This window comes from Macrotis lagotis, chromosome 1, assembly GCF_037893015.1.
Source record: "Macrotis lagotis isolate mMagLag1 chromosome 1, bilby.v1.9.chrom.fasta, whole genome shotgun sequence".
Taxonomy (NCBI): Eukaryota; Metazoa; Chordata; class Mammalia; order Peramelemorphia; family Peramelidae; genus Macrotis; species Macrotis lagotis.
The window spans coordinates 763783270-763807978 of record NC_133658.1 but is presented as its reverse complement, the minus strand read 5'-3'; the positions used below and the strand labels follow the sequence as shown (position 1 = coordinate 763807978).

Genomic DNA, 24709 nt, shown 5'->3' with positions numbered 1-24709 from the left:
TTTTAATGCCCTTCATAACTTACCTTCTTTCATCTTTTCAGTCTTCTTACCCCTTCAACCTCTCCATCTACTCTGAAATCTAGTGACTTGCCTGCTTGCTGATTCTCAAACAAGACATTCCATCTTCTAACTCTAGGCATTTTCACATGCTTTCCCCCCATTTCTGGAAATCTCTTGGTTTTCCTGACTTCTTTTGAGTTCCAGATACAATCCCACCTTCAACAAGAAGCCTTTCCCTGTCCCTCTTAATTCCAGTGCCTTTGCTCTGTTGACTCTACTTTATCCTGTCTACTTTATCCTATCTTGTTTATACCTAATTGTGTGCATATTGTCTCCCTAAATAGACCACGAGTACTTTAGGAACAGGGATTTTTCTTTTGCTTTTCTTTGTATTAATGTCTGACATATAGTAGAGGTTTATTGACGGACTAACATAATATCTCCTCTGATTGAAAGTATAATTTCCTTAAGAACAAGTGAGGTACTGTGGAAGGAGCATGCTGGAAACAGAAGACTTGGGTTCAAATCATGTTTCTGATTCTTACTTCCTGTATGATGTGTAGCGTATGCCATTTAATTTCCCTGGACCTGTTTCTTTATCTGCACAATGACGGGATCAGATCCTATGGCCTCTGAGATTCCTTTAATTTTTAATCTATGAGTCCAAATGGATTATAAAAGGGATTTTTTTTCATTCTTGTCTTTTTATCCACAGGCCTTGATACATATTGGTTATTTGATTGGAAACTTTTCTTTGAAATGGTCTCTGGACAATTCCACGCAGTGAAAAATCCTCTCAAATTAATATTATTTCTGTTGCATCTAGTCTTTCTACTTTTCTATTTGGCTATTTTTTTGTTGAAATTCTCTAAGAGGATTATATTTCAAGTATTTGTAATTTAGTTAAAATGCATAACCTAACCATAAGCTTCTTTAAAGTCTCTGCAAATCAAAGTACTCTTTATTCGTTTTATAGATATCTTACACATATACAATAAATCTCTCACAGTAGTATGCCATAAGGAAATAATATCAGTTTAAAAATAGCGTGATTTAAAAAAAACTAAAGCAAAACATTTGGAAATAGTTGGAATATTATGTGAGATAAGCAAATTTGTTTAAAAGTTGCTAATGCCATAGTAATAAAGGACAAATTTCAGATGCAAGACTAGAGTCAAGGGGCAATTCTTTTCATTTCGCCAGTTTCCTAGTGGTTATATTTTTAAGACTCACAATTTGAATTAGCAGTATTATTGTTAGGTTTATGTTGTACAAGCTATTTTTTTGTATTTTTTAAACTTTCTTAAGCTAGCTTATACAAAAAAGATAACTGTTCCTTTAGTTTTATAGTAGACTTTTTACTTTTCTTACAAATGTTACTTAGGGTTATTCCTGTCTCCCATTGAAATAAAGGAATGTGTAGGGACAAGGCTTACTGATTTTAATATTAGAAATATGATGTTTGGAAGATAGGTAATAAAGCAAGATTTGAAGTAAGAAAATCTGAATTTATATCAACTTCCTTATCTTTGACTCTTAGTAAAGCATTAACATTTTTTATACTCAATTTCTATATTTGTAAAATGGGTATAATAATAGCACACACTTTACAGAGTAAAAATTAAATGAGATTACATATGTAAATGTTTGCAGATCTTTAAAGTACTATTACAAATGCTAGATCCTTAAATATGGATTTTATTGATCACTTTAATAATATTTAATTGAAACATGAAAATGTTGACATCTGGATTATGGAAATTTCCAACGTACCTCAAAAAGGGCGATGCAGCTGGGGAGTGCAGCTAGATGGCACAGAGGATAGATTACTGGTCTCATAGAAGAATCTGAGTTCAACAGGAATCTCAGACGCTTAGTAGCTCTGTGACCCTGGGCAAGTCATTTAACCTCAATTGCTTCTTCCTCCTTCCTTTGCAAAAAAAAAATTCTATGATTTATCAGCTTTTTAAAATTTTGCATATTTAAAACTCATAATTTTCATTTTTCAGATTTTTGCAAACCCTTATGCACCTACTTAAAGGAAATATTGGAACTGGGCTTCTAGGGCTCCCATTGGCAATTAAAAATGCTGGCATTGTGGTAAGACCTTTTTTGTAGTAGCAAGTTGAGATACATTGATTTAAATCATAGACAAAAAATTATAGAAAATAATATACAGTTTAGTAATATTAGATATTTTGGTCAAATGAATTTAGACCACCTAAAAAAGGTTTTGATACAATATTGTATTTCACTAAAATTATGGAAACTATAAATAACATATAAACAAGCTGTGAAAATCAATGTTTCTATGTTTTTGAATGTTTACTTATGTTACTAGCATACCTCACATAAAACAGACCATAATTGTTGAATTTAACTGAAGTTAATACTGAAAAATGTTTAAAATAGTGATAACTTTTTAAGGTATATTTGTAACACAATTTTCTTTAGGGTTTCATAAAATTGAACAGTCTACCTATCATTTTTGGAAATCAGTATTGATCTACAACTGACAAGGTAGACATACACCTTGCTTGTGTTACTAACATTGGAACTAGTCAGATTATGAGGGCAAATATTATAAGAAAATGTATACAATCAGACTTTTGTCAACTGTGGCATATAAAAGGGATGTGACCATTTCATTAGATTTTGGGCTGATAATAGTAATTTTACTAAGAAACAAATTAACTGAAATTATGATTCTGATCCTGTAATATGAATGGTGACTTGGGCCTGAGAAATTTCAGATTATGATTAGCTATTACTTTTTTTGTGTGAAATTTGTGACTGCTCATGATTTCGGTTAATGGAATTGGAACCATAAAAGGAAAAGCCTTGGGGTGGCTAGGTGGCATAGTGGATAGAGCACCGGCCCTGGAGTCAGGAGTACCTGAGTTCAAATTCAGCCTCAGACACAATAATTACCTAGCTCTGTGTGACCTTGGGCAAGCCTCTTAATCCCATTGCCTAGTAAAAACCTTAAAAAGAAAAAAGGAAAAAAAGGAAAAGGAAAAGCCTTGTACTTGAGGCAGAGTGGACATGTCAGGAAAGGCCTTAATTCTGTCCATGGGCTATAACGTGATGAGATAGTGGTTTATTCTTCCTCAAATAATATCTGCTAACTTCACAGATAGCCTTAATATAATATATTGTATATATCCCAAGAGTCTCAACTGAATCATTTACCTTTTTTCAAGGAAAAAGAAAAGGGTACAATAATAATAGGAGAGCTAGGTAGCACAGTGGGTAGAGTACTGGACCTGGAAGCAGGAAGACTCCTCATTCTGACTTCAAACCTAGTCTCAGATACTTACTAGCTCTGTGAATCTGGGTAAGTCACTTAACTCTGATTGGCTTAGTTACCATGTTGTAAAATGGGTAGGAGAAGGAAACAACCAGTCTGTTATCTTTAAGAAGATCTCTCAAAAGGTCATGAAGAGACAGACTTGACTGAAAAAAGAATAACAATAACTACACAATAGTAAAGAGAATGGAGTATCCAAAGGCTAAAAAAAAAGATTACAGTGCAGATTATTTGCACTGTAAACTATATATTTTGTAAATTATAAACATGAGGTTTTATTGTTAAAGAGAAAAAAGTGAAAAATGTTTCTTATTGAAGAAATTTTTGGTTGTAATTCTCTGTAATTTAGCAGTGTAGCTGAACTTTATATTTTTTATTTTAAGGATACTTTGGGAAAATTACCTATGAAATAGTAGAATAATATTTGGCTTTTGTTTTTTGATTGTTTGAAAATATGATTTCATCATACAAGTGATTTGTCTGATTGATTGACCTTTTCTAATCTAGAGAAACTTTCATTCTTTTGATTATATAATATGAAATTGTGATGCTACTTTGACTAGTTTTTAAAAAACTGCTTTTTTCAATTATTAGATTATCTATGATAAAACTCTTTAGTCAGATTTTTTTTTAGTCGTGTCTGTTAGAAGAGCTAGAGTAGAGATAGAGAAATGCTGTTTTAGTTGCTTTGGCATTGTCTTTTATACCAATTTGACACATATTCAGGCCTTTTGAGATAATTAGCATGAGTTGATCCTACCATATTGTGGTTCCTTAGGTAGGAATCTGTGATGTTCTTTGACTTTTCATTTGGTTTAGAATAGAATGTACTTTTTAGCTTACATCATTTGTCATTCCTTTTCTAGATACATTATAGCCTGTGAAGCTAATGGGTGATGACCCTTAAATATCAACCAAAAAAATTTTTATGTCTTTCATTTAATAATCTAGTTAATCATTTAATTGAACAAATATTTATTAAAATAGTTTTCTCATTGTGTACAAGGCAACTTTTATTTAAAGTTTCAGTATTCAGAAATTATGTTTTGATCTCTTTTTTTTACAGCTTGGACCAATCAGTCTTGTGTTTATAGGAATTATATCTGTTCACTGTATGCGCATGTTGGTACGTTGCAGTCACTTTCTCTGTCAGAGGTAAATGTGAAGTTGCTCAATATAATTCACATGTTAGTTTAAGAACTTCAGAATTTTCAGGGTGTCTTTTTAATTAACAAAGCAGATTTTTGTATTTGTTATTCATTTCTTGTCATTCAATTTACCATATTTTAGACATATTCTCCTAAGAGAATTAATATGAGACCCACGAACTAAAAAAAGTTGGAAAGCCTGAATTGAACAATACTACTTGCAGTTCTGGTTCAGTGAGCTTCATTTCTCTGTAGTTCTATTCTTGTGACCCATAAGTTCTTATGGCCATTACTGTAATAATAAAGATAATGATACTAACAATAATAACAACAATAATGATAACTGCCATTTATATTAGTTCTCTAAGGTCAGGAAAGTGCTCTATTTTGGTGGGATTGGAAGCAGCAAAATAAGCAGCAAAGTAAAATTTTTAAAAATATAATGTGCTTTTGTAAATGTGATTTTTCACTTTTCACCCTTTTCTCATAAGTGTAAAATGCCTAATCTGTAGTTTATCAAAATATTATTCAACTATTCCTTAAAAGATCTGAACTCTACTTCCAGCTCCACTATTTCATATATGTATGACTTTGAGCAAGTCACTTAAAATGACTTCAGATACTAAGACTGATTTTCTTCCTCTAAACAAAAAAAGAGTAATAATATTGTGATTATAGTTTATTTGCCTACCTTAGAAGGTAGTATTGAAATTAATTTTGTAAATTGAGCTTCCATATGGAAGGTATTAAAGAATACCCAGTAAGATTGATTTGAATTTTGTATATAGTAATTGCTGTTAATTTCAGAAATTTGAAATATCTAATATGTGAAGCATAAAAAAGGAATTATTATCAACTTTGCTTTGATAGGGGTATAACTTTAACATTTATATCAATGAATATAAAAATATTCACTGCATATTAACTATCACACATGCCATAAGGGAAAAGTGATGTTTTCAGAATTTGCCCTAAGCTTATTTATTTTTCTTGAATGGGCATGCTAATAACAGTTCACGTTCAGAGAAGCAGCAGAGCAGTGGTTGAGAGCTGGATTCAGAGTTAGGAAAATACCTCATAAGTGATTTTATCCTCAAAAATATCAGTTACAAAACAGTTATAGCTATACATTATTAAAGACTGTCTCCTCTTCTTGAGTTCTCTACAGCAATGAAATCACATCAGCTTCTTCTCAAAATCATTTTATTTTAAGGCTTAACAAGTAGTAATAAGAACTTATAGATGTCTAAATGTTTCTTTTTTGTTTTTTTTTTTATCACTTTTAGGTTTAAAAAATCTTCATTAGGTTATAGTGACACTGTTTGTTTTGCTATGGAAGCAAGTCCTTGGAATTGCATCCAAAAAAAGTCTTCTTTGGGAGGGTGAGTATTTTATTAATATCCCATTTTATCTGGAAGTATGCAGACAAGTATTACTTCAGTCAAATTGAGACCTGGGAAAAACCTTAGCTTAAAAAGGTGAAGGGCCTCTCTGCATCCAGGGCTGACTCCAATCATCTTGATTCATGTATGGCCAATGGATCTAGATGACTCAGGAGGAGAAAGTGAGGCGATGATTTTGCACAGCTTCCCTTACTTAAATCCAATGGTCCTTTTCGAGAACAAAGGATAAATAACAATAGTTGTATAGTAACATTATACGATATGAAGAATCTGAGAAAATTCAGGAAATAAGAGAGTGAAGCTATGGTGGAGAACATTACAGTGAAGACTGAGGAAGGCAGAAATAGATATGCTATTGTCATCAAACCATCTGCAGAACTACTAGACAGGAAAAAAATGTGATTTCAGATAACAAATCATAATCCTATCACACAGTAATTAGGGGGACTTTAATTACATGGACATCTATTGGTGTATTTTCTGTTTTTTCTTTCATTCACTCTCAGAAGCTAATAATTTCCTGGCTTGTCTAAATGATAATTTCCATTCAAAATGTAGAAGGATCAATAAAGAGAAACTGCTATTCTAGACCTGATTCTAACCAGTAAAGAGAAAGTGATTACTAAAGGTCCAAATGATGGGAAACTTAGATTGAAGTGAGCACTCTATGCTTTAATTTTCAAAAGAGTGGAAGAAAGCAAGATATTTCCTTAAAAGTATACCATATTTGGGAGAAAGATTAGTGAGTTCATAGGAAACATTAGGAGGATCCTGTGGCTTAAAATTTTTCAAGACAAGACAGCTCAGAAGGAGTGGGAAATTATCAAAAATGAAAATCTGAAGGTACAAAGAAAAACAATGTGATTGAAAAGGAAATGGGGAGTTAGATGATTTTTTTTTTTAAAAATATGTATTCAAATCCGGTCTCAGACACTTAATAATTACCTAGCTGTGTGGCCTTGGGCAAGCCACTTAACCCCATTTGCCTTGCAAAAACTAAAAAAAAAAAAAAAAAAAAAAAAAAAAGATGTACACAATCAATATGGATCTATGTTTAGCATGGTTATAAAAGTAGAGCTTAGATTACTTTCTGTGAAGGGGATGGGGGAGAAAAATATAAAACTCAAAACCTTGCAAAAATTATTCGTAAAAACAGCCATTGTGTGTAGTTGGAAAAACAAAAAAACAAATAAATAAAACTAAAACATATGTAAAAGATAGATTTAAGTATAAATATTGAAAGATAAATATAACAGGGTGGTACAGTCCTGTAAAAATGGTGTTAGCAGTTTGAAACTCAGAATTAACTGAAGTTTGACAACTGCTAGTAAGTACAACATAAAAGAGTTTTCTTGGGGTTAAGGAGGAAATTGAGGAAAGAGAAAGTCTACTGAGGGTAGATAAAGTAATAATAGCAGACAAGTAAAAGAAGGCAGAACTTTTCAGTCCTGATTTCTCTGCTAAGAAAAAATCATTTTTGGATTGGAAATAACAAAATAAAATTGACTTTGGCAAATTTATACTAGAGATAAGTAAGGAAGATAGTAAGAGAGCACCAACTTGTAAACCTAAGAGTTCAAGATGCCAGACTGAGACAAACTACATCCCATAGAACTAGCATCAGTTGTCTTTGAAAGACTGTTGAAAACAGGAAAACTGCTTCAGGAATGAAGAAAATCAGTGTTCTTATTTTCAATACATGAAAAAGAGAATACTCTTCAGGTTATAGCCCAGTGAACTTGTTCTTGTAAAGAACTTGATCCGTGTTCTTGTAAATTTCTGGAAAATATTATTAAAAGGATGGTTAGTAAATATCTGGGGAAGGAATATGGTAGTCTCAAAGAGTTAACATGACTTCATGAAATCAGTTCATATCAAATTAGCAGGATTTTTTTTTAGATAGGGGAATAATGTGTATATATATATGCATATATATATATATACAGTATATGCTCTATAATGACTTGCTAAAATCTAGGGAAATTTATATATATATATAGTGATATATATATATAAATTTCCCTAGATTTTAGCAAGTCATTTGACAAAATCACTTACATGCTGTTCTTGTGTGACTGAGAACTTAACAGTACCAGATTAAGGTATATTTGTAAGTGGACATGAAATAAAATGATTATGGTTTAATGTCAACTTTGGAAAGAGGTCTCTAGTGGAATGTTCCAGGGATCTGAATGTAGCCCTACTTTGCTGAACATTTTTATCAGTGATTTGGATAAAGGCATAGAAGATAGATTTATTTTTATGAATAATAATGTCACAAAACTAACTGGGATAATTAAAACTTTGACAAGTGAGATTCCAAAAGATCATAGTAGTTTTGAACCTAAACCTAATAAGATGGAATTTAATAGAAATAAACTCTTACATTTCCAAAAGTCATTTTATATAAATATATTTAAAAAATTAATTTTCATAAGTACAAGAGAGAAAAGATTAGGTATCAGTTTACTTCAAAAAGATCCAGGCTTTTAGTTAGTTAATTGCAAAATCATTATGACAGCTAAAAAATTCTGGGTTTACCAAGCTGCCTCATGTTTACTTTGACTGCATTACTATAGGGTTTAGAATATAGAAGTTGTTTTGCATACCATGTTTTAGGATGGACATAAAAAGCTATAGAACATCCTGTAGAGAGTGACCAGAGTAATGAAGGGCCATAAGATTATACTCTCTGAGGATTTGGTTGATAGAACTTGGCGTGGAGAAAACTTAAAGCCTGAAAAATTGCTGGGGCTATGATAACTATTTTCAAGTATTTGAAAAGCTATTATGTAAAGGAGGGGGTCACTTGTTCTTCTTTACTCCAGGAGATAGAATTAGAACTTAGAGAGAGGTAGATTTTTACTGATTATGAGTAAATAATTTCTAATAATTAGAGATATCTAGAAATGGGACCAGCTGACTTAGGAGACAGTGCACTCAAGGGTTTTAAATAAAGGTTGCATCATTAGGTGTGTAGTAGAATCAATTTTTGTTCTTCGATTTATAGCTCCTGTCCTCAGTTCCTTAACCAACCTTTTAAAAATACAAATCAAATTCCAAATTCAGGAAGCTTTCTTTGTTGCTCCTTAGTCAGAAATGACCTTTTTCCCTCTCAGACTTTTTATATTTTTCTTCTATACCTTGTTTTTTCTTTTATATTATGGCTATTTGTGGTATATTCTATTTTCCTATTGAACAGGAGCACACTAAATCCTTATATACATAAACTTTGTATCTAAATAAGAAGTCACAGTATATGCTCTATAAATATCTGTCTAATTATGTAACCCTGGGCATAATACAATAATTTATACTAGAACCGTGCAGCAGTCCTGGGAGATGCCAAAATCTGATAAGACTTTATACTATCAGACTTACATTATATAAACTGAAACCAGATGTTCTGATTGATGAAACCTCAATATCTGAATTAACACTTATAGTTCATGTTTTATTGTATTTTAAAGAATAGACTAACTAGGAGAGTGTCACTCTGACTTACAAGTTAGAAATAATGAATTTTAAAGATAGAGTGTCCTAGGAACTTTATATTACCATCTTATCTTCATATAGATATTCGTGTGTGTGTGTGTGTGTGTGTGTGTGTGTGTGTGTGTGGTGTGTGTATGTGTGTGTGTAACTTGTATCATCATAATTTATTCCTTGGCTACTTTAAAATGTATAATTATTTATTTTTGGAGGCTCTTGAGAGTATTTAATAAAAATTATGGTAGAGTCATTAAATGAAAAATATAATTTAGATATTTAATATTATTCTTCTTAGCATCTTTTTTTTTTTGGTTTAAAAATGTTAAACAATGCCCAGCACTTTTGTAAATCAGGGGTATAGGGTGGAGTTGTGGAGAGATGGACTAGTGATATTTAAAAATCATATATTTCAAGTTTATTAGCATGGTTTATAAAGGGATTTAAAAATTGTCATTTAAGGAGATGACCTTAAATTTATATGTTGTCTATTTTCAGGAATATCGTGGACATTTTTCTAGTGATAACACAGCTGGGATTCTGTAGTGCTTACATTGTCTTCTTAGCTGAGAATGTGAAGCAAGTGAGTGTTTTTCTTCCTATTATTGAGGCAGTTTTCCTCAGTTATTGTTATTTTACTATTATTTTTTCTTCTGTAGGAATTCCATTTTAGTGTGTGGAAGTGTTTTTATTTCATGGAGAGTGCTACTTCATTGCTTTCCCTTAGGTTTCACTTCTGCAAGTTAGTCTCCCACTTTCTGAATATAAACCGTCAATTAACTCTCCTGCCTTATCAGTATTGACTCTTCTCTTTTGTCAGATCAAAACAAAATCGATTCTTCTCATAGCATCATAAACTTAGAACTGGAAGAGACCTCAGAGGTTATCTAGTCCTCAGAGCCCCATATCAAAAGATTTTGGGAGCACATTTCTTTGAGGGAACATACCGGAATAGAATATTACTAGACTTTGCTTGAAAAAGGGAAAGTAAAGAAGTAGAATCAATAGATCTGAAGGATTGTTGAATATAAATAGGTACTATCCCCATCAAGTGTGGCAGTTTTCGGTAGTTCTCCTTTATGTTGGGATATTGTTTCAGGTTACTCTAAGGGGTCTTCAGCCTTGGTAGAGACTGACTGCCTATTTGGGCAAACATGCCAAGCACTGAAGTTGGAGCTCTACCCAAAAATATGCCAAACCACATTCCTTTGTAACTGGTAGGTAGTCTTTATTATTATTATTATTATTATTATTATTATCTTTTTCCTTCTCTTTTTTATTATCATTGTCATCATTATCAGTTATAAACTTTAATTACATATTAGTTGTTTAATAAATGTTGATTGACATATGCATGGTGCAGTAGCAAGTACTATATAGAATAATACATGGTTTCCCACCTTTTGGATATTGATAATGTAAAGCATAAGCATCAATGTGTTTATGAAAGGATCTATCTTATATAAGGTTTTATGTTATATTTTAACATTATATGTTAGATTTTAATAGAAACCCTAACATCTCTATATATAAACATCACTAGTTTAGAATTTTCAAACTGCAATGGACTTTTGAGGTCATCTAGTCTAACATTCATATTTTACATATGAGGAAACTGAGGCCCAGAGATGTTGATTATGTGAGTTATTTTGCTCTTGGTCATTCAGGCCATGGTTTTTCTTATTAGTTATGTCCTTTTTCCTTTAGTACATAGAATTATGTCTGAATGTTACTGAGTTACATTTTATTGAATGAGTTTTGTTCTCCCCCGTCTTATTTCACTTGTATAAGCTTTTTGTTATAGTTGTGGATTTTAGACTTGCTGTACCTGTCTTTGACCATGAATCTTCACCCAGGTCTGTCCTTCACCAAAAGATTTTCTTTGACCTGACTTTGCTATACTTAAACTACTGAACTTACTTCCAAAGTGCTTCTTTTTCCTTCCTATAGAATGTATGTCTGTATGGATGGATGGATGGATGGATGGATGGACAGACGGACAGATGGATGTCTATACACATATAAAAGTCTCCCAAAAGTCTTTATATGTCATAAATAAAGACTAAAGTGATAATGGTTTAGGAGGAAAGAAAAAGTAACTGATTTATTAAAGCAATCCCCATTTGGATAAAAAACAATAGAGGAAAAAATGGAAGTGCTATTGGTACACAGACCTGAGTAAGAAGAACAAAAAATAGCAATTTAATAAGTCATAGGCTTGGCAAGGCAAAACATTCTGTATTAAAGATGAGGGGAATTTTATTATACAGATATCTACTGGAGTTCTCATTGTGCCTAAGACAGAGCAGCTAGTAATATATTGGTTTTTCTTGGGAAGCAACAGGAGACCCAGGTCTTTTTGTACTAATTTTGACCAAAAGGAGATCAGAAGGAAGTAGAACTTGGAGGGAAGAGACCAAATTCATCTTAAAATTGAGGATAAAGCTGCAGGAAAGGAAATCCTTTCTCTCAGACTTCTTAGATTTGGGAATGCAGATTTCACAGGTTTAGTGAAACTTTACAAAAAGAAAAAAAGTGGGATCTTCAATATGTACAGCTTTGATCTTGATTTGGCAAAATTCTAAAGCATATATTTAAAGATATGGTTAAGAACATGTAGAAAAGGAGTGACCAGAACATGGCAGCCTGAGTTTGTCAAGTCAAACTATACCTAGCTTTATTGACAGTGTGACTAAATGGAATGAAACATTGTGGCACTACAGGTAGAGAGCTGAGTTTGGAGTTCAAAAGAGTTAGGTTTAAATTAAATTTACAAGATAATCCAATTAAAACAAAAATTCACTTATCCAATTTCAGTTCTCTATTAAGTGTTTGACTTGTGATCAGTGTTGGTAGTGGTAGGTCCCTCAGACAGATTCCCAGATCCTTAATATATTGATATTAAGCCATTAAGAAAATACTGTCTATATGATTTATCTATATCTTAGCAGAGTGTTTAAGAAATAAAAAAAACCCTGTAACTTAGCAGAGTGCTTTTCTTGGGGTCAAGATGGAAAATTGTGAGCTGGTTAATGTTGGTACAGTCAGGTGGATTCTCAGCTAATTAAACAACTAGACCCAAGGGTGGCATTAAGATGTCACCTCAGAGGAAGGTCTCAGAGGCAAGAACACCTTAGATATCTGGCCTTGGCCTCATGCCATGCTATATTTTTAATCAATGACTTGGATCAAGGTAAAGCTGTTAGGCTCATCAAATAAGCAAATAGCACAAAACCAGGAAGCTCAGTTCCTACATTGGAATGGCAGAATCAGGATCCCATGGCAGAACACTGAACTGAATCTATTAAAATAACATATATAACATAAAGTCCTGACAAAGTCTGAACTGTTTTAAAAATCGTTTATACAAACACAAGATGGGAGGATAGAATTTTGTTAGATTGAAATTTTCTGAAAAAGATATGGGGTTTTTAGTAGACTTAAAGTTCAATATGAATCCCTAATCAACAGGTCTTAAGTGCTGCTGTACCCCAGGCTGTGGGCTAAGAGCCAGGCATTTGAAGCCTAAAGGAAACAGCTAGCCTCAAAGAGAGGAAGACATTAAATGTATAAGTTCATACAGAATATATACAAAATGAATACAACATAGTTTTGGAAGGAAGAGTAGTTGTGGGATCAGGGATATGATCAGAGAGGACCAGAGGTTAAGTTGGGCAAAAAAAAAACCCTATTATGATCTTCAGACAAGGGAGATGATATTTCTGTTTCCATAAACAGACCATATCTTGAGTCCTGTTAGCATTTCAGGGTGCCACATCATAGGAAAATTTATTAGCTAGAAAACATCCAGTAGGGGTCAGCCAGGATAGTGAAGAACTCATGTTTATGTTATAGGTGGAATGGTCAAATAAACTAGAAGATTTAATCTAGAGAAGTAAACTTGAGAGCTTGGGGAATGGTTATAGCTTTGTTCAAGTATTGGAAGAGTTGTCATGTAGAAGAAAGATTAGACTTGTTTGTTCTCTGTAGAGCAGAATTAAGTGGAAGTTCCTAAGAGGCAATTTAAGTGTGAGGTAAGGAAGAAACTTTTTAACAGTTACCATTTTCAGGGCAGCTAGGTGGCTCAGTGGATAGAGCACCAGGCCTGGAGTCGGTAGGACCTGTGTTCAAATCCAGATTGTGATCTTGGGCAAGTTACACCATTGCCTTGCAAAATCAAAAGAAAAAAAATTGTCTTCCCAAATTGGAAGGGTCTGAATACCCTAGGAAGTAGTGAATTTTCTCTGCCTGGGAAAGCTGGGTGACCACTTGGTTAGAACAAAGAAGAAATTCTTGTACGGGCTATACTAAATGGCCTCTGAGGTCCCCTCTAATTCTGAATGTAATGTAATACCTTAATCAAATATCTAATTGTGTTAATTTATCTGAACTAAATTTACTTATCTCCATTAAAATTGTTTCATTTCTACAAGTATTCAATTCATAGATCTTATTTCTGTCAAGACCACAGCTTGAATATTTGCATATTGATGATGCTTATAATAAAGGCTTGAACATCTAACAAACAACTGTGTCAGAATAGAGCTACAAAGATGACCTAATTAATAGAGCTGTTCTTCCTAGTGGGATTTTTTCCCCATTTCACATATATAGAAATATAAAACTTGTAGATTTAATGTAATGAAAAATGTCATACAAGATATGTTATTTATAAACTGTAGGACTAATTACAAAATTGAATGACTTTCAGAATAATTTTTTAAAAAATTCAACTATTTCCATGTATCATAAGAAAGGGGCTTTATAGAAGGATTTCTTCAGTATATAGAGAAGTATAAGTACTTCCAAAACATCATGGGACAGAGTATAATATACCATCAAAATTGGAAAAAATTAAGTAATGGTAAATAGATTCAACTAAGCAGAGAACATGAGAAAAAAATCAAAAATTTTTCTCCCTGTAGAAAAGCTTATGAGAATTTAGAACTATTAGCACCTTCCCTATCTCATTTTTACCTGTTTTACCTATTCTCCCTTACATCATAGGTAATGATTCAGAAACACTTTTTTTTGAAATCTTTTTTGCCTTCTCATCTACATACCTCTATTATCATCATTGACTGTACCTGAAAATATTCCCTTTCCTCTCCTAATCTGTGTTCATTAAACTCCAACCTATTTTTTACAGTTCAGCCCAAGGCTCTGTCATTAAGTCCTACTGAATTCGTAGTAACCTAATTGTATATTTTTTGCACTTTCTATATTCTTCTTTGCATTATTCTGTGTGTATATATTATGTCTTCCCTCCTAGATTGTAAACTCAAGGGCTTGTAAGGCCTTAGCCTTATTTAATTTTGTATTTCCTGAGTGCCTCATACAGTGCAATGCATATTGTAGGTGCTTAATAAATGTTTCAGTGATTGAATAAATGAAGTGAAATTGTTGACCAAACCCTAATGATTTTAAATGGTTTTATTTATCATGATCAGTATTCTGTAGAAAATTGAATGCATAGTATTTTACTATGAAAAACATTTATTAAGCATTTATTCTGGTAGGGACAACAATGTTGTATCACAGATATTGTATATTTATATGTGTACAGACACACACACACACACACACACACACACACACACACTTCTCATGGCTCCAAGGAAGTTTTTCTTATTCAAAACCTTTTTTCCACCATAGATAGGCAACTACAGAAAAATATAGGTGGGTAAAGTTTTACTTTGTTTTTAATTATGTGGTTGTCTTCACCAAAGAGCATAGACATGAAACCCTTGAATTATTGTAAAAAAGCATCACAACTTGGATTTAATAATTAGAAAATCAAGGTAGAATAATTTAATTCAATGGCTTCATTTTCTAATAATGTTCATTATGTTTTTTTATGTTTGGGTAAAAATGTGGTGATAATATATCCCATCATATATTATACAAACATATACATATATATATATATATATATATACACACACACACACACACACACATATGTGTGTGTATAGATCTCCCTTTCTCCCCCCCCCACATACACGGACATCACACACACACACACACACACATATATACTGTTACATATCTAGATCAGATTTAGTTAACCATTTGTATCTTTGGTGCCCTCTACAGTCAGAGGTTGGTTACATAAATTGGGTGTGAGGTATGTATATGTTTGTGTGTGTATTGTTTGTTCATTTAATGTTTTACCTTAGAATAAAAATATATATATATATATATATATATATATATATATATATATATATATGATATTTGTAGACACATAGATATAGATACATGTGGGTATATATTATGGATGACATGGTGCATTGTATATATTTCATATATATATATGTGTATATATATATGATGTATATCACTAAACAATATAATTTTGATATATATAGCTCTACATAGCCCAGTACATGAAAATAAATTTGTGAAAGATCTGCTGTTAAACTTCCTCTTTAGGCTCCTATCCTAGTCATTTGAGACATCAAAGTGTAATGGAAAGCTCTCCAAAAACTTGGTGAATAGCTTTGTTATTTAAAACAAGTCTCTTAATTTTTATAGATAATTTATTTTTTTCAATTGTACAGTGATAGCGTAAAGACTTAATGATCTCCAAGGTCCCTTCCAGTTTCTATGTTCTTAGTTTTAAAGTTATGTTACTTATTGATCATTTTTCCTCATTAGTATGCAGTTGTAATGATTATTTTAGGATTACTGCAGCGCAATACTTTGCTACCTATAAAGCTTTAAATAGTATGATTACTTTACAAATTAGGTAAATAAAATTAATATCTGACTAAAAGCTAAGTCATATGATTTAATAATGCATTTCTGTTCCACTTAAATAACATAATAATTAATTTTGAAATGATAATGTGTGTACCAGAGCCAGTGTGGCTTATGGTATGAATTTACTGGATTTAAAGTTAGAAACACCTAGGTTTAAATCTCACCACTCACACTTAATAGTTGGGTGACCACAGACAAGTCATTTAACTTTAGGGAGCCTTAAGCAATTCACTAAGACTTAGCTATAGACAAGTTTACAGTCTGCATTGATAGATAGAGTTGGAAATTGTTGCATATTTCATAAGTTAAACATGGGCTGTGTGTATTTCATAAAACATTACATGAATAGTATAATATTCTTATTTAATTAATAGTAAGGTTAATATATTTTAATAATTGAAATTATTTAATAATTTTAATTTAATTAATAATCAAATAATTTAATAATAATCTTAATAAAATTCCACAGATTTTTAAGAGTACAGTTTTATACACCAAAATATCTATTCCTAGTTATATAGAATTATTATTTTAAATATCCATTTTGTTGATAAGGCATAATAGAAATAACTAATATAAAAGTTTTTTTCTAATAACACCAAGACAGATTTTTCATTTCTGTCCAGTGGATCATTTATAGAATCTCAGAGGAATAAGGGAGTTGCAATAACAATCGAAGGGATTTGCCTGTTTTATTTTAGTGGTATTTAAACTTAGTATGATCTCCTACAAGGAACATTTTTGTTAAAAAATATTTCTGGGGGCAGCTAGATGATGCAGTAGATTGAGCATTGACCCTGGAGTCAGGAGGACTTGAGTTCAAACCTGGCCTCAGACACTTAATACTTACCTAGCTTGTGATCTTGGGCAAATCACTTAACCTCATTGCCTTGAAAGAAAAACAAAACTAAAAAGAAATATTTCTGAAGTTATATAGTATTCTTTCTGATTTGTCAATGTTTTAGTATGGGCAATAATATCACATTAAAAATTGAAAACAGTTGAAAACTAATAATTTTTAAAATAATAATTGACTTTTTTTTGTAAAAAGTTTATTTGCTCCAGGTTTTAAGTGAAATCATCTAGTACTTATTACTTAGTGTAGTGCCATATAGTGAGTTCTTTAAGTAATTATAGAATATAATTAGAAATTATTTGTTTTATAAAATATTTTAGACAGATGGATTGATTTTTAAAATAATTTATTTTGTCACATATTTCTAAAAAATAATTGCAACTCATTCTAGGCTTTTGAAGGTTGGCTCTATACTATTATTATTATATTAGAATAATTAGCTTCATCCTAAAAACAGTTTTATTATACTTATTTTTCATAATAAGAAAAAATTAAATGTGTTTTTAAAAAATACTTCCAACGCTTCTGGGAGTTTAGTGTTCTTAAAATGATGCTACTAAACTTTTGTTTACTGAAAGATTATTATGAGTAGTTTTTCTACATGGTCCCATAGGTCATTGATTTCTCTATACCTTTTTTAATTGTAGCCAGTTTTTTTTTTTTTTTTTTTTGTTGTGTAAAAATGGGTCGATAAGAAAGTTAAACTCTTTTTTTTTCTCTATATTTTCTCCTTTCTCCCCCTAATACTCTTATAGATTCATGAGGGAATTTCAGAGAAAATGTTCTCTCTGAATGGTACTGATGAAGCAACTCTATATGAGAGAAGAAGTATTGACCTGAGGATGTATATGCTTTGCTTTCTCCCATTTATCTTTCTTTTGGTCCTTGTTCGTGAATTGAAGAGTTTGGCTGTGCTTTCACTCCTTGCCAATCTTTCCATGGCCATCAGTCTTATAATAATCTACCAGTATGTTATTAGAGTAAGTATCTTAATCTATTATGTTTCTGATTGTTACTTAAAAATACTCAATATAGGGGGGTGGCTAGGTGGTGCAGTGGATAGAGCACTGACCTTGGAGTCAGTAGTACCTGAGTTCAAATCTGGCCTCAGACACTTATTAATTACCTAGCTGTGTGGCCTTGGGCATGTCACTTAACCCCATTTGCCTTACAAAAACCTAAAAAAAATACTCAATATAAATAACTTTTAGAAATTATAAAAATATTTTATGATTTGTATACCATTTGAGGATGGTATGTGGAAAGGCAAAGGCTAGATAGGTGATTTCACTAAACTTTATTTTATGACTATTTTATTCATGCTAATAATGCAAGCCCTGGACATTGATACCATTTTAGTTCATGTCTAATAGTACCAAGACAGATTTTTCATTTCCAATCAGTGGATCATTTATGGAGTCATAGAATCTCAGAGGAATAAGGAAAGATGCAACAACAATGGAAGGGATTTGCCTCTTTTATTTTAGTGGTACTAACTGGTATTATTTAAAAATTACTTTTTACAATAATACGTTTCATCTCAGAAAAAATTGTAAGATTCTTAAAGATCATAGCATATAATTTTTTAGTGTTTTGCACATAAAATCACAGATCCCAGAGCTGGAAGAGGCTATAGGGATTGTCCAGGACAATTTTCTCATTTTACAGAGAAAAATAATATTTAATAATATAGTCTTTTAATTAATGTGTACTAAGAATATATTTAAGTTTTATGAAAATTTTATGTAAATCTAAAAGCATTTACAATGCACATAGCTTCTCCTTTAATTTGCATCATAATTTTACAAAAATACTGCTTAAAAATTGGTAGCAAAAAGGTTTGCACATGTCTATTACTTATGTAATATGTAATATTTGCTCTTTAGCTAGCTAAATAAATTTTGCAGTACTTTAAAAGTGTTTCTTTTGGAAAATTTAAAGAGGCAACTTAGATTATAAAGTAAAGAGAAACTTGTAAATAATCAGAACTATCCAAATATGTAAAAGTTAACTTAGGTGGGAACAGGTTCCCCTCATTGAAGTTTTTTTAGCAAAGACTTGAGGGATGATCACTTGCCTTTAATAATGTAATGAAGATTCTTATTCAGTTATAGGTTGAAGTAGGTGATTTCTGAGGTTCTTTCCAATTTTGCCCATTCTTTCCCTAACCTTCAAATGATTTTATAATTTGCTGAATCTAAAAATGCCTTTCACTTTCTTGAAAGAAATTACATAGGGCAACTCCCGGGGGAGATCTACTGGATCAATTTTGGTTTGTCTTATAACTTCATTTATCTCAGGACTTGTAGCATCAACTTGTTAACCTACCTAAGACTAAGTAAGAAATACTTGAGACATTTTATAATCCCTATTGTATTACTCCCACATTATTATCCAGCTTTAAATTTATAAATTGCTTAAGATCGTATAGTTAAGTTTTAAAAACTAGAGAAAAACATCCACCTCTTTTGATACCTTTTTAAAGTGTTACATCCATTCAATTTAATTTCTACTTGTTTTTAGCACTATACTAAATTCTTTCTGGAAACAATTCAAGATACTTATGAAAAAGAACACATTTTTTAGACAAATGACTTTGTTAATACTGGCACTGTAGGTAGCATTGAATTATTATTGACAATAAAATTAAAAAAAGAACTTGTCTCATGAACATATGATAGAGGATAGTCATGGAAGTGGGTCAGATTCGAAAAGGGAATGGAAGCCAGCTTGAGCACTCAATGAGCATGCTAGACTGAATTTTCATATGAAAGATTAGGACAAGCCCATGACCAAGAGCTTCCAAGCCAGATTGGGATAAAATAATAAAATAATAAAATAAGATGTCGGGTTGACAAGAACCAGGAACAACAGATACCAGTAAGGAAGATTAGGATTTAAGGATAAAATCCAAGACATTTGTCAGATTCTAGGAAGTTCCAAGGGTAAGACAAAGAAAGCTGGGAAATCAAAGATACCAATACCAATGAGGACCTATTAACTGGGATAGCTTTCTGCTTGAGGTCTAAACTTCACTTGCTCTTTCTTTAAGATCAATCTTATTATTAGGTACCCCGTACTCTGCATTTAATTCCCATTGTAGCTTGTATGGGAAGGTGAATTAATATTTGATGTTTGAACTTGATAGAATAAGTCTAGTTTAAATGCAGTCATTTTTTGTTTGAAAATAAAAATTGTGAATTTTTAGGTTTTAAAAAAGTTAGGAAGTACAAGAAGGTAATTGATTTTGTTCTTTGTAAATTTCATTTGATTAACTAAGAACTCCCACAGAACTGTGAAAGCCTTTTGTTTTTCTTCCATCTCTAGGATATACCAGATCCCCAAAGACTTCCAGCTGTGGCTGGTTGGAAGAAATATCCACTCTTTTTTGGTACAGCTGTATTTGCATTTGAAGGCATTGGAGTGGTAAGAATTTATCTTGAAGCATTAAGTATTTAAAGGGTTAGATAAATTTTTTTTTATTTTAAATGAGCATTTTTAAAATTTTTATTTTCTTAGTTTGACTGTTTTTTCCATGTTAGATTATAGGTTTCTGTATGACTCAAATTATAGGAGGAAAAAGTATATTTCTTCAATACACCTATGCTATATACACACATAACATGTGTATACGTGTGTATATATGTATGTGTGTGCATACATCCATCCACGTGTACACACATAAAGATATAAAACTAAATTGGAAGATAGAGTGTGTCTTGTGCAAAGAACAGTAAGGAGGTCAAGTGTCACTGGTTCCCAAAGTTCATGTTGGAAAGTGTAAGATAGTAGAAGCCTGAAAATACAGGGAAGAAGGCAAGTTATGTCACAGAACTTTTAATGACAGAAGGTTTTACTTATGTGCTTAGAGGTGATAAGAGGCATTAGAGTTTATTGAAATATGTATGCAATAGGGGTGATCTAGTTAGAATTGTATGTAAAGGGAATGGACTAAAGTAGGGAGAGACTTGTGATAAATAAAACTAAACGGGAGCCATTTGTAAAAATTCAAGAATGAGATGATGAGGGGCTATGCAGGGTTGGTCAGTGTCAGAAGAAAGATGGGAGTATATGCGAAACATGTTACAGGGTGAAATCAATAGACTTGCAGATGACTGATGAGAGCTAATAAGGAGTTGAGGGTGACACCTAAGTTTGTGAGCCTGAGTTAATAGGAGGATAGTGATTCCTTCAGCAGAATAGAGAAAGCATTCAGCTGAGCTCTCTCAACATTTCCCTCCAAAAAACTTTAAAAATAAAAGAAATAAAATTCTGGGATACCAAAGCCAAAAAAAGATCAGAGTGAGACATTCTTCCAGCCCAAGATATCATAAGGAGATCAGAAAGAGAAATCTGTGGCACAGGGTAAGAGACTGGTCCAGAGCCCACATGGATGAAACACTAGTGGTAGGATTAAGTGGCAAAGGAGAAGCTGAGAGCACTCTCAAGTGAGAGACAATGAAGTACTATAGCAAATACAGTACTCTGTGCTATCACTTCATGGAGGACTAGACCCTGTTTGGGAATACCATTGCCTATACGTATTTCAGGGGTAGAAGAGTACCTTTGGCCAAGAGGGATTCTCTACTTGATAAATGATCAAAGGATACAAATAGGAAGTTTTCAGAAAAATAAATCAAAACTGTATATAGTCATATGAAAGAAGTCCTTTAAATTACTTTTGGTTAGAGATATGCAAATTAAAACAGCTCTGTGGTACCACTTCACACCTATGAGAATTGACAAGTGCTGCAGGGGATGAGGGCAAAATAGATATGTTAATGAACTGTAGGTGTAGTGAACTGGTCCAACTCTTCTGGATTCAATATGGTACTAACCTTGCCTTATAAAACTATGCATACCTTTCACTTAGCAATACTATTATCAGTTCTGTATTCCAAAGAGATCAAAGAAATAGAAAAAGCACATCTTTTTAAAAAACTATTTAACACAGCTTTTTTGTAATAGCAAAGAATAGAAAATCAAGGGGATGCTTATCAATTGGGGGATGGCTAAAGAAGTTGTGGCATATGATTGTTATGGACTAAAATTGTGCAAATAAAGGGGGGCATTCAGAAAAAACATGGGAACTATATAAACTGATTCTAATTGAAGTGAGAACTGGGAGACTTGTACACAGTAAAAGGGGTGTTATGGTGTTGATCAGTTATGTAAGACTTGTTTATGCTTATCGATAAAATGATCCAAGACAGTTCCAAAGAACTCATGATGAAAACTCTATCCACCTCCAAAGAGAAAACTGATGATCTCTGAGTGAAAATTAAAGGGTAATTTTCATACTTAATTTTTCTTGATTTTTTTGAAACATGACTAATATGGAAATGTTTTACATACTTTCCCTTATAAAATTGATATATTGCTTGCCTTCTCATTGGATGTAGGGGTGAGAAAAAGGAGAGAATTTGGAACTCAAAATGTAAAAAGAAAATAAAGTTAAAAATAAATAAAATTTTTTAAAAGAATAAACCAATAATAGGAAAGTTCGAAAAGTGGAAGGGTTTCAGAGTAAAGATAATGAGTTCAGTTTTGGATACATTGTTTTTAAGATGTCTGTAACACATCCAATTTGGGATGACTATTAGACAGTTGGAGTTGTATGACCAGATGTCAGCAGAGAGGATAGGGATATTTAAGTAGATTTGAGAATCATAGCAAAGATAATCATTGAGTTCATGGGAGTGACGAGAAATAGTATAGAGAAGACTGCCCAGTGCAGTGGTACACTTGTATTAAGTGGAATGTCCTGATGGAAAATCTAGAAAAGGAGACTGAGGAGAAGCAATCAGAAGAGAGTTGTGTTCTGAAAACCTAAAGCAAATCGAAGATCAAGGAGATTAAGTCGATCACTTGTGTCAGAGGCTCTAGAGAGGTCAAGAAGAATCAGAAATGAGAATAGGACATTGGATTTGACAGCAAAGAGGTCATTGTAATTTTGGTGGAGCAGCTTTAGATGAATGATGTCAGAATTCAGAAGAGAGTGCTCTTCTGAAATGCAGGAGTCTGTTGGAGATGACTTTCTCAGGGAAGTTAGATGCAAAAGGAAGGAGAAATAGGGAACAATAATTAGCCCCCTACTTTTAGGAGATTATTGTGTTGGCTTTAGCTCAAGGGTGAGGAACCTTTTATTTGCTAAGGGTTATTTGGATATTTATAAAATACCTTGTAGGCTATGTTTGATCAAACATTAATTCACTCCTAAAAAACAACTAGATTCATTGAATTTTGGGCCTTGCCAGCAGTTGTTTTGGCAATGCAGACTAACCCCTGACCAGGTTAAGTGGCTTGCCCAAGGCCACACAGCTAGGTAATTAAAGCATATCTTTTTTTTTTATATCTCTCCCCATTCTCAGGTACTCCCACTGGAAAATCAAATGAAAGAAACGAAACGCTTCCCAGAAGCATTGAACATTGGCATGGGGATTGTTACAACTCTGTATATAACGTTAGCCACCCTCGGATATATGCGTTTTCAAGATGAAATCAAAGGCAGCATAACTTTAAATCTTCCTCAAGATGAATGGTAGGTAGACATACTTTTTGCTCCATTTAATGTAATTGAAATACTAATATAAATTAAACATTTACTTTAAAAATATATTCTTTGCCATTTTTTCTTTTCATTTTGACATACAAATATTCATGGTTTTCAACCCATTACAGAAAGACAAGAAGTTTTGATTATTAACTTTTCCATTCAAAGAAGGAAAATATTTTAATTTAAATATTGGGTAATTGAGAAGTAGGACTTTGACATATAGAAACAGAATTGAGATCATAGAAGGAGCCAAGTAAATTTTGGTTTTTCAGAACCTGAACAAACCAGTGGAAAGGGATGAAGTATAGGGAGGAAAACATAGCCACTGCTACATCATTATTAATTTTGATCAATAAGATTGAGGAAATTCTTTTTTAAGCTAATTATTATAGATATGAACTATGAAAATATAACTTCTCTAAGTACAATGGAAAATAGACTGTTACCAATTAATAGCTTCTATAACCATTGCCAGTAAGGACATCTTTGAACTATTAGCAATGACTTCAGTTTAGCAAACAAGATAGTGGAGTCTACAATGTGTAAGGCATAGTTCCAGGTGCTGGGGTATAAAGACAAAAAGGATTATTCTTGCTGTCATGGAGCTTATGTTGTACTCTCTTTACAGCAAAGAGTAGTAAAGAAATAAGTGTTCTTCTCCTTCAGTGTTCAAATTACATCCCTGATAATTGTCTTTTTTATTGTTACTATTTCTCTGTACACTTGTTCTTCTTTTCCCTTGGTTTTTCCAATTGATTCTCAATAGCACTCTTTTTTTTAAATGCTTGTTTAGTTTTTTCTTTTTATGTTTAATTGCTTTTTAATTTTTAATTTTTTCAATTACAAATATAGTTTTCAACATTCACTTTCTGTAAGATTTGGGACTCTACATTTTTCTCCCTCCTTCCTTTTCCTTATTCTTTTCTTTGACAGTGGTACATGGCAGTTATATATGTATAACTATGTTAAACATATTTCCTTAGTATTCACGTTGTGAAAGAAGAATTAGAACAAAAGGGAAAAATGAGAAGGTAAAAAATGAAACATTTTCAAAAGTGAAAAATATGGTAAACAATATATAGTAAATAAGAATTTGTGTATATTATTATAATCTAAGGTGATTTTAATGAATATTTTTGAAATTCAGAGAAAGACCACCTTTAGCAATGTAGATTTTTTTCA

General features: G+C 32.1%; 1 protein-coding gene across 4 annotated transcripts in view; it reads left to right on the top strand.

The window, feature by feature from the left end:
• Positions 1–24709, top strand: part of SLC36A4 (solute carrier family 36 member 4) — a 60116-nt gene that overhangs the window by 20244 nt on the left and 15163 nt on the right. For all 4 annotated transcript variants that reach the window (XM_074216441.1, XM_074216442.1, XM_074216443.1 and 1 more), the window contains 7 exons: positions 2010–2100; positions 4377–4465; positions 5745–5840; positions 9849–9933; positions 17727–17951; positions 20299–20397; positions 23343–23512. In XM_074216441.1, the coding sequence (XP_074072542.1) occupies positions 2010–2100; positions 4377–4465; positions 5745–5840; positions 9849–9933; positions 17727–17951; positions 20299–20397; positions 23343–23512 (855 nt within the window). The remainder of the gene's footprint in view (positions 1–2009; positions 2101–4376; positions 4466–5744; positions 5841–9848; positions 9934–17726; positions 17952–20298; positions 20398–23342; positions 23513–24709) is intronic.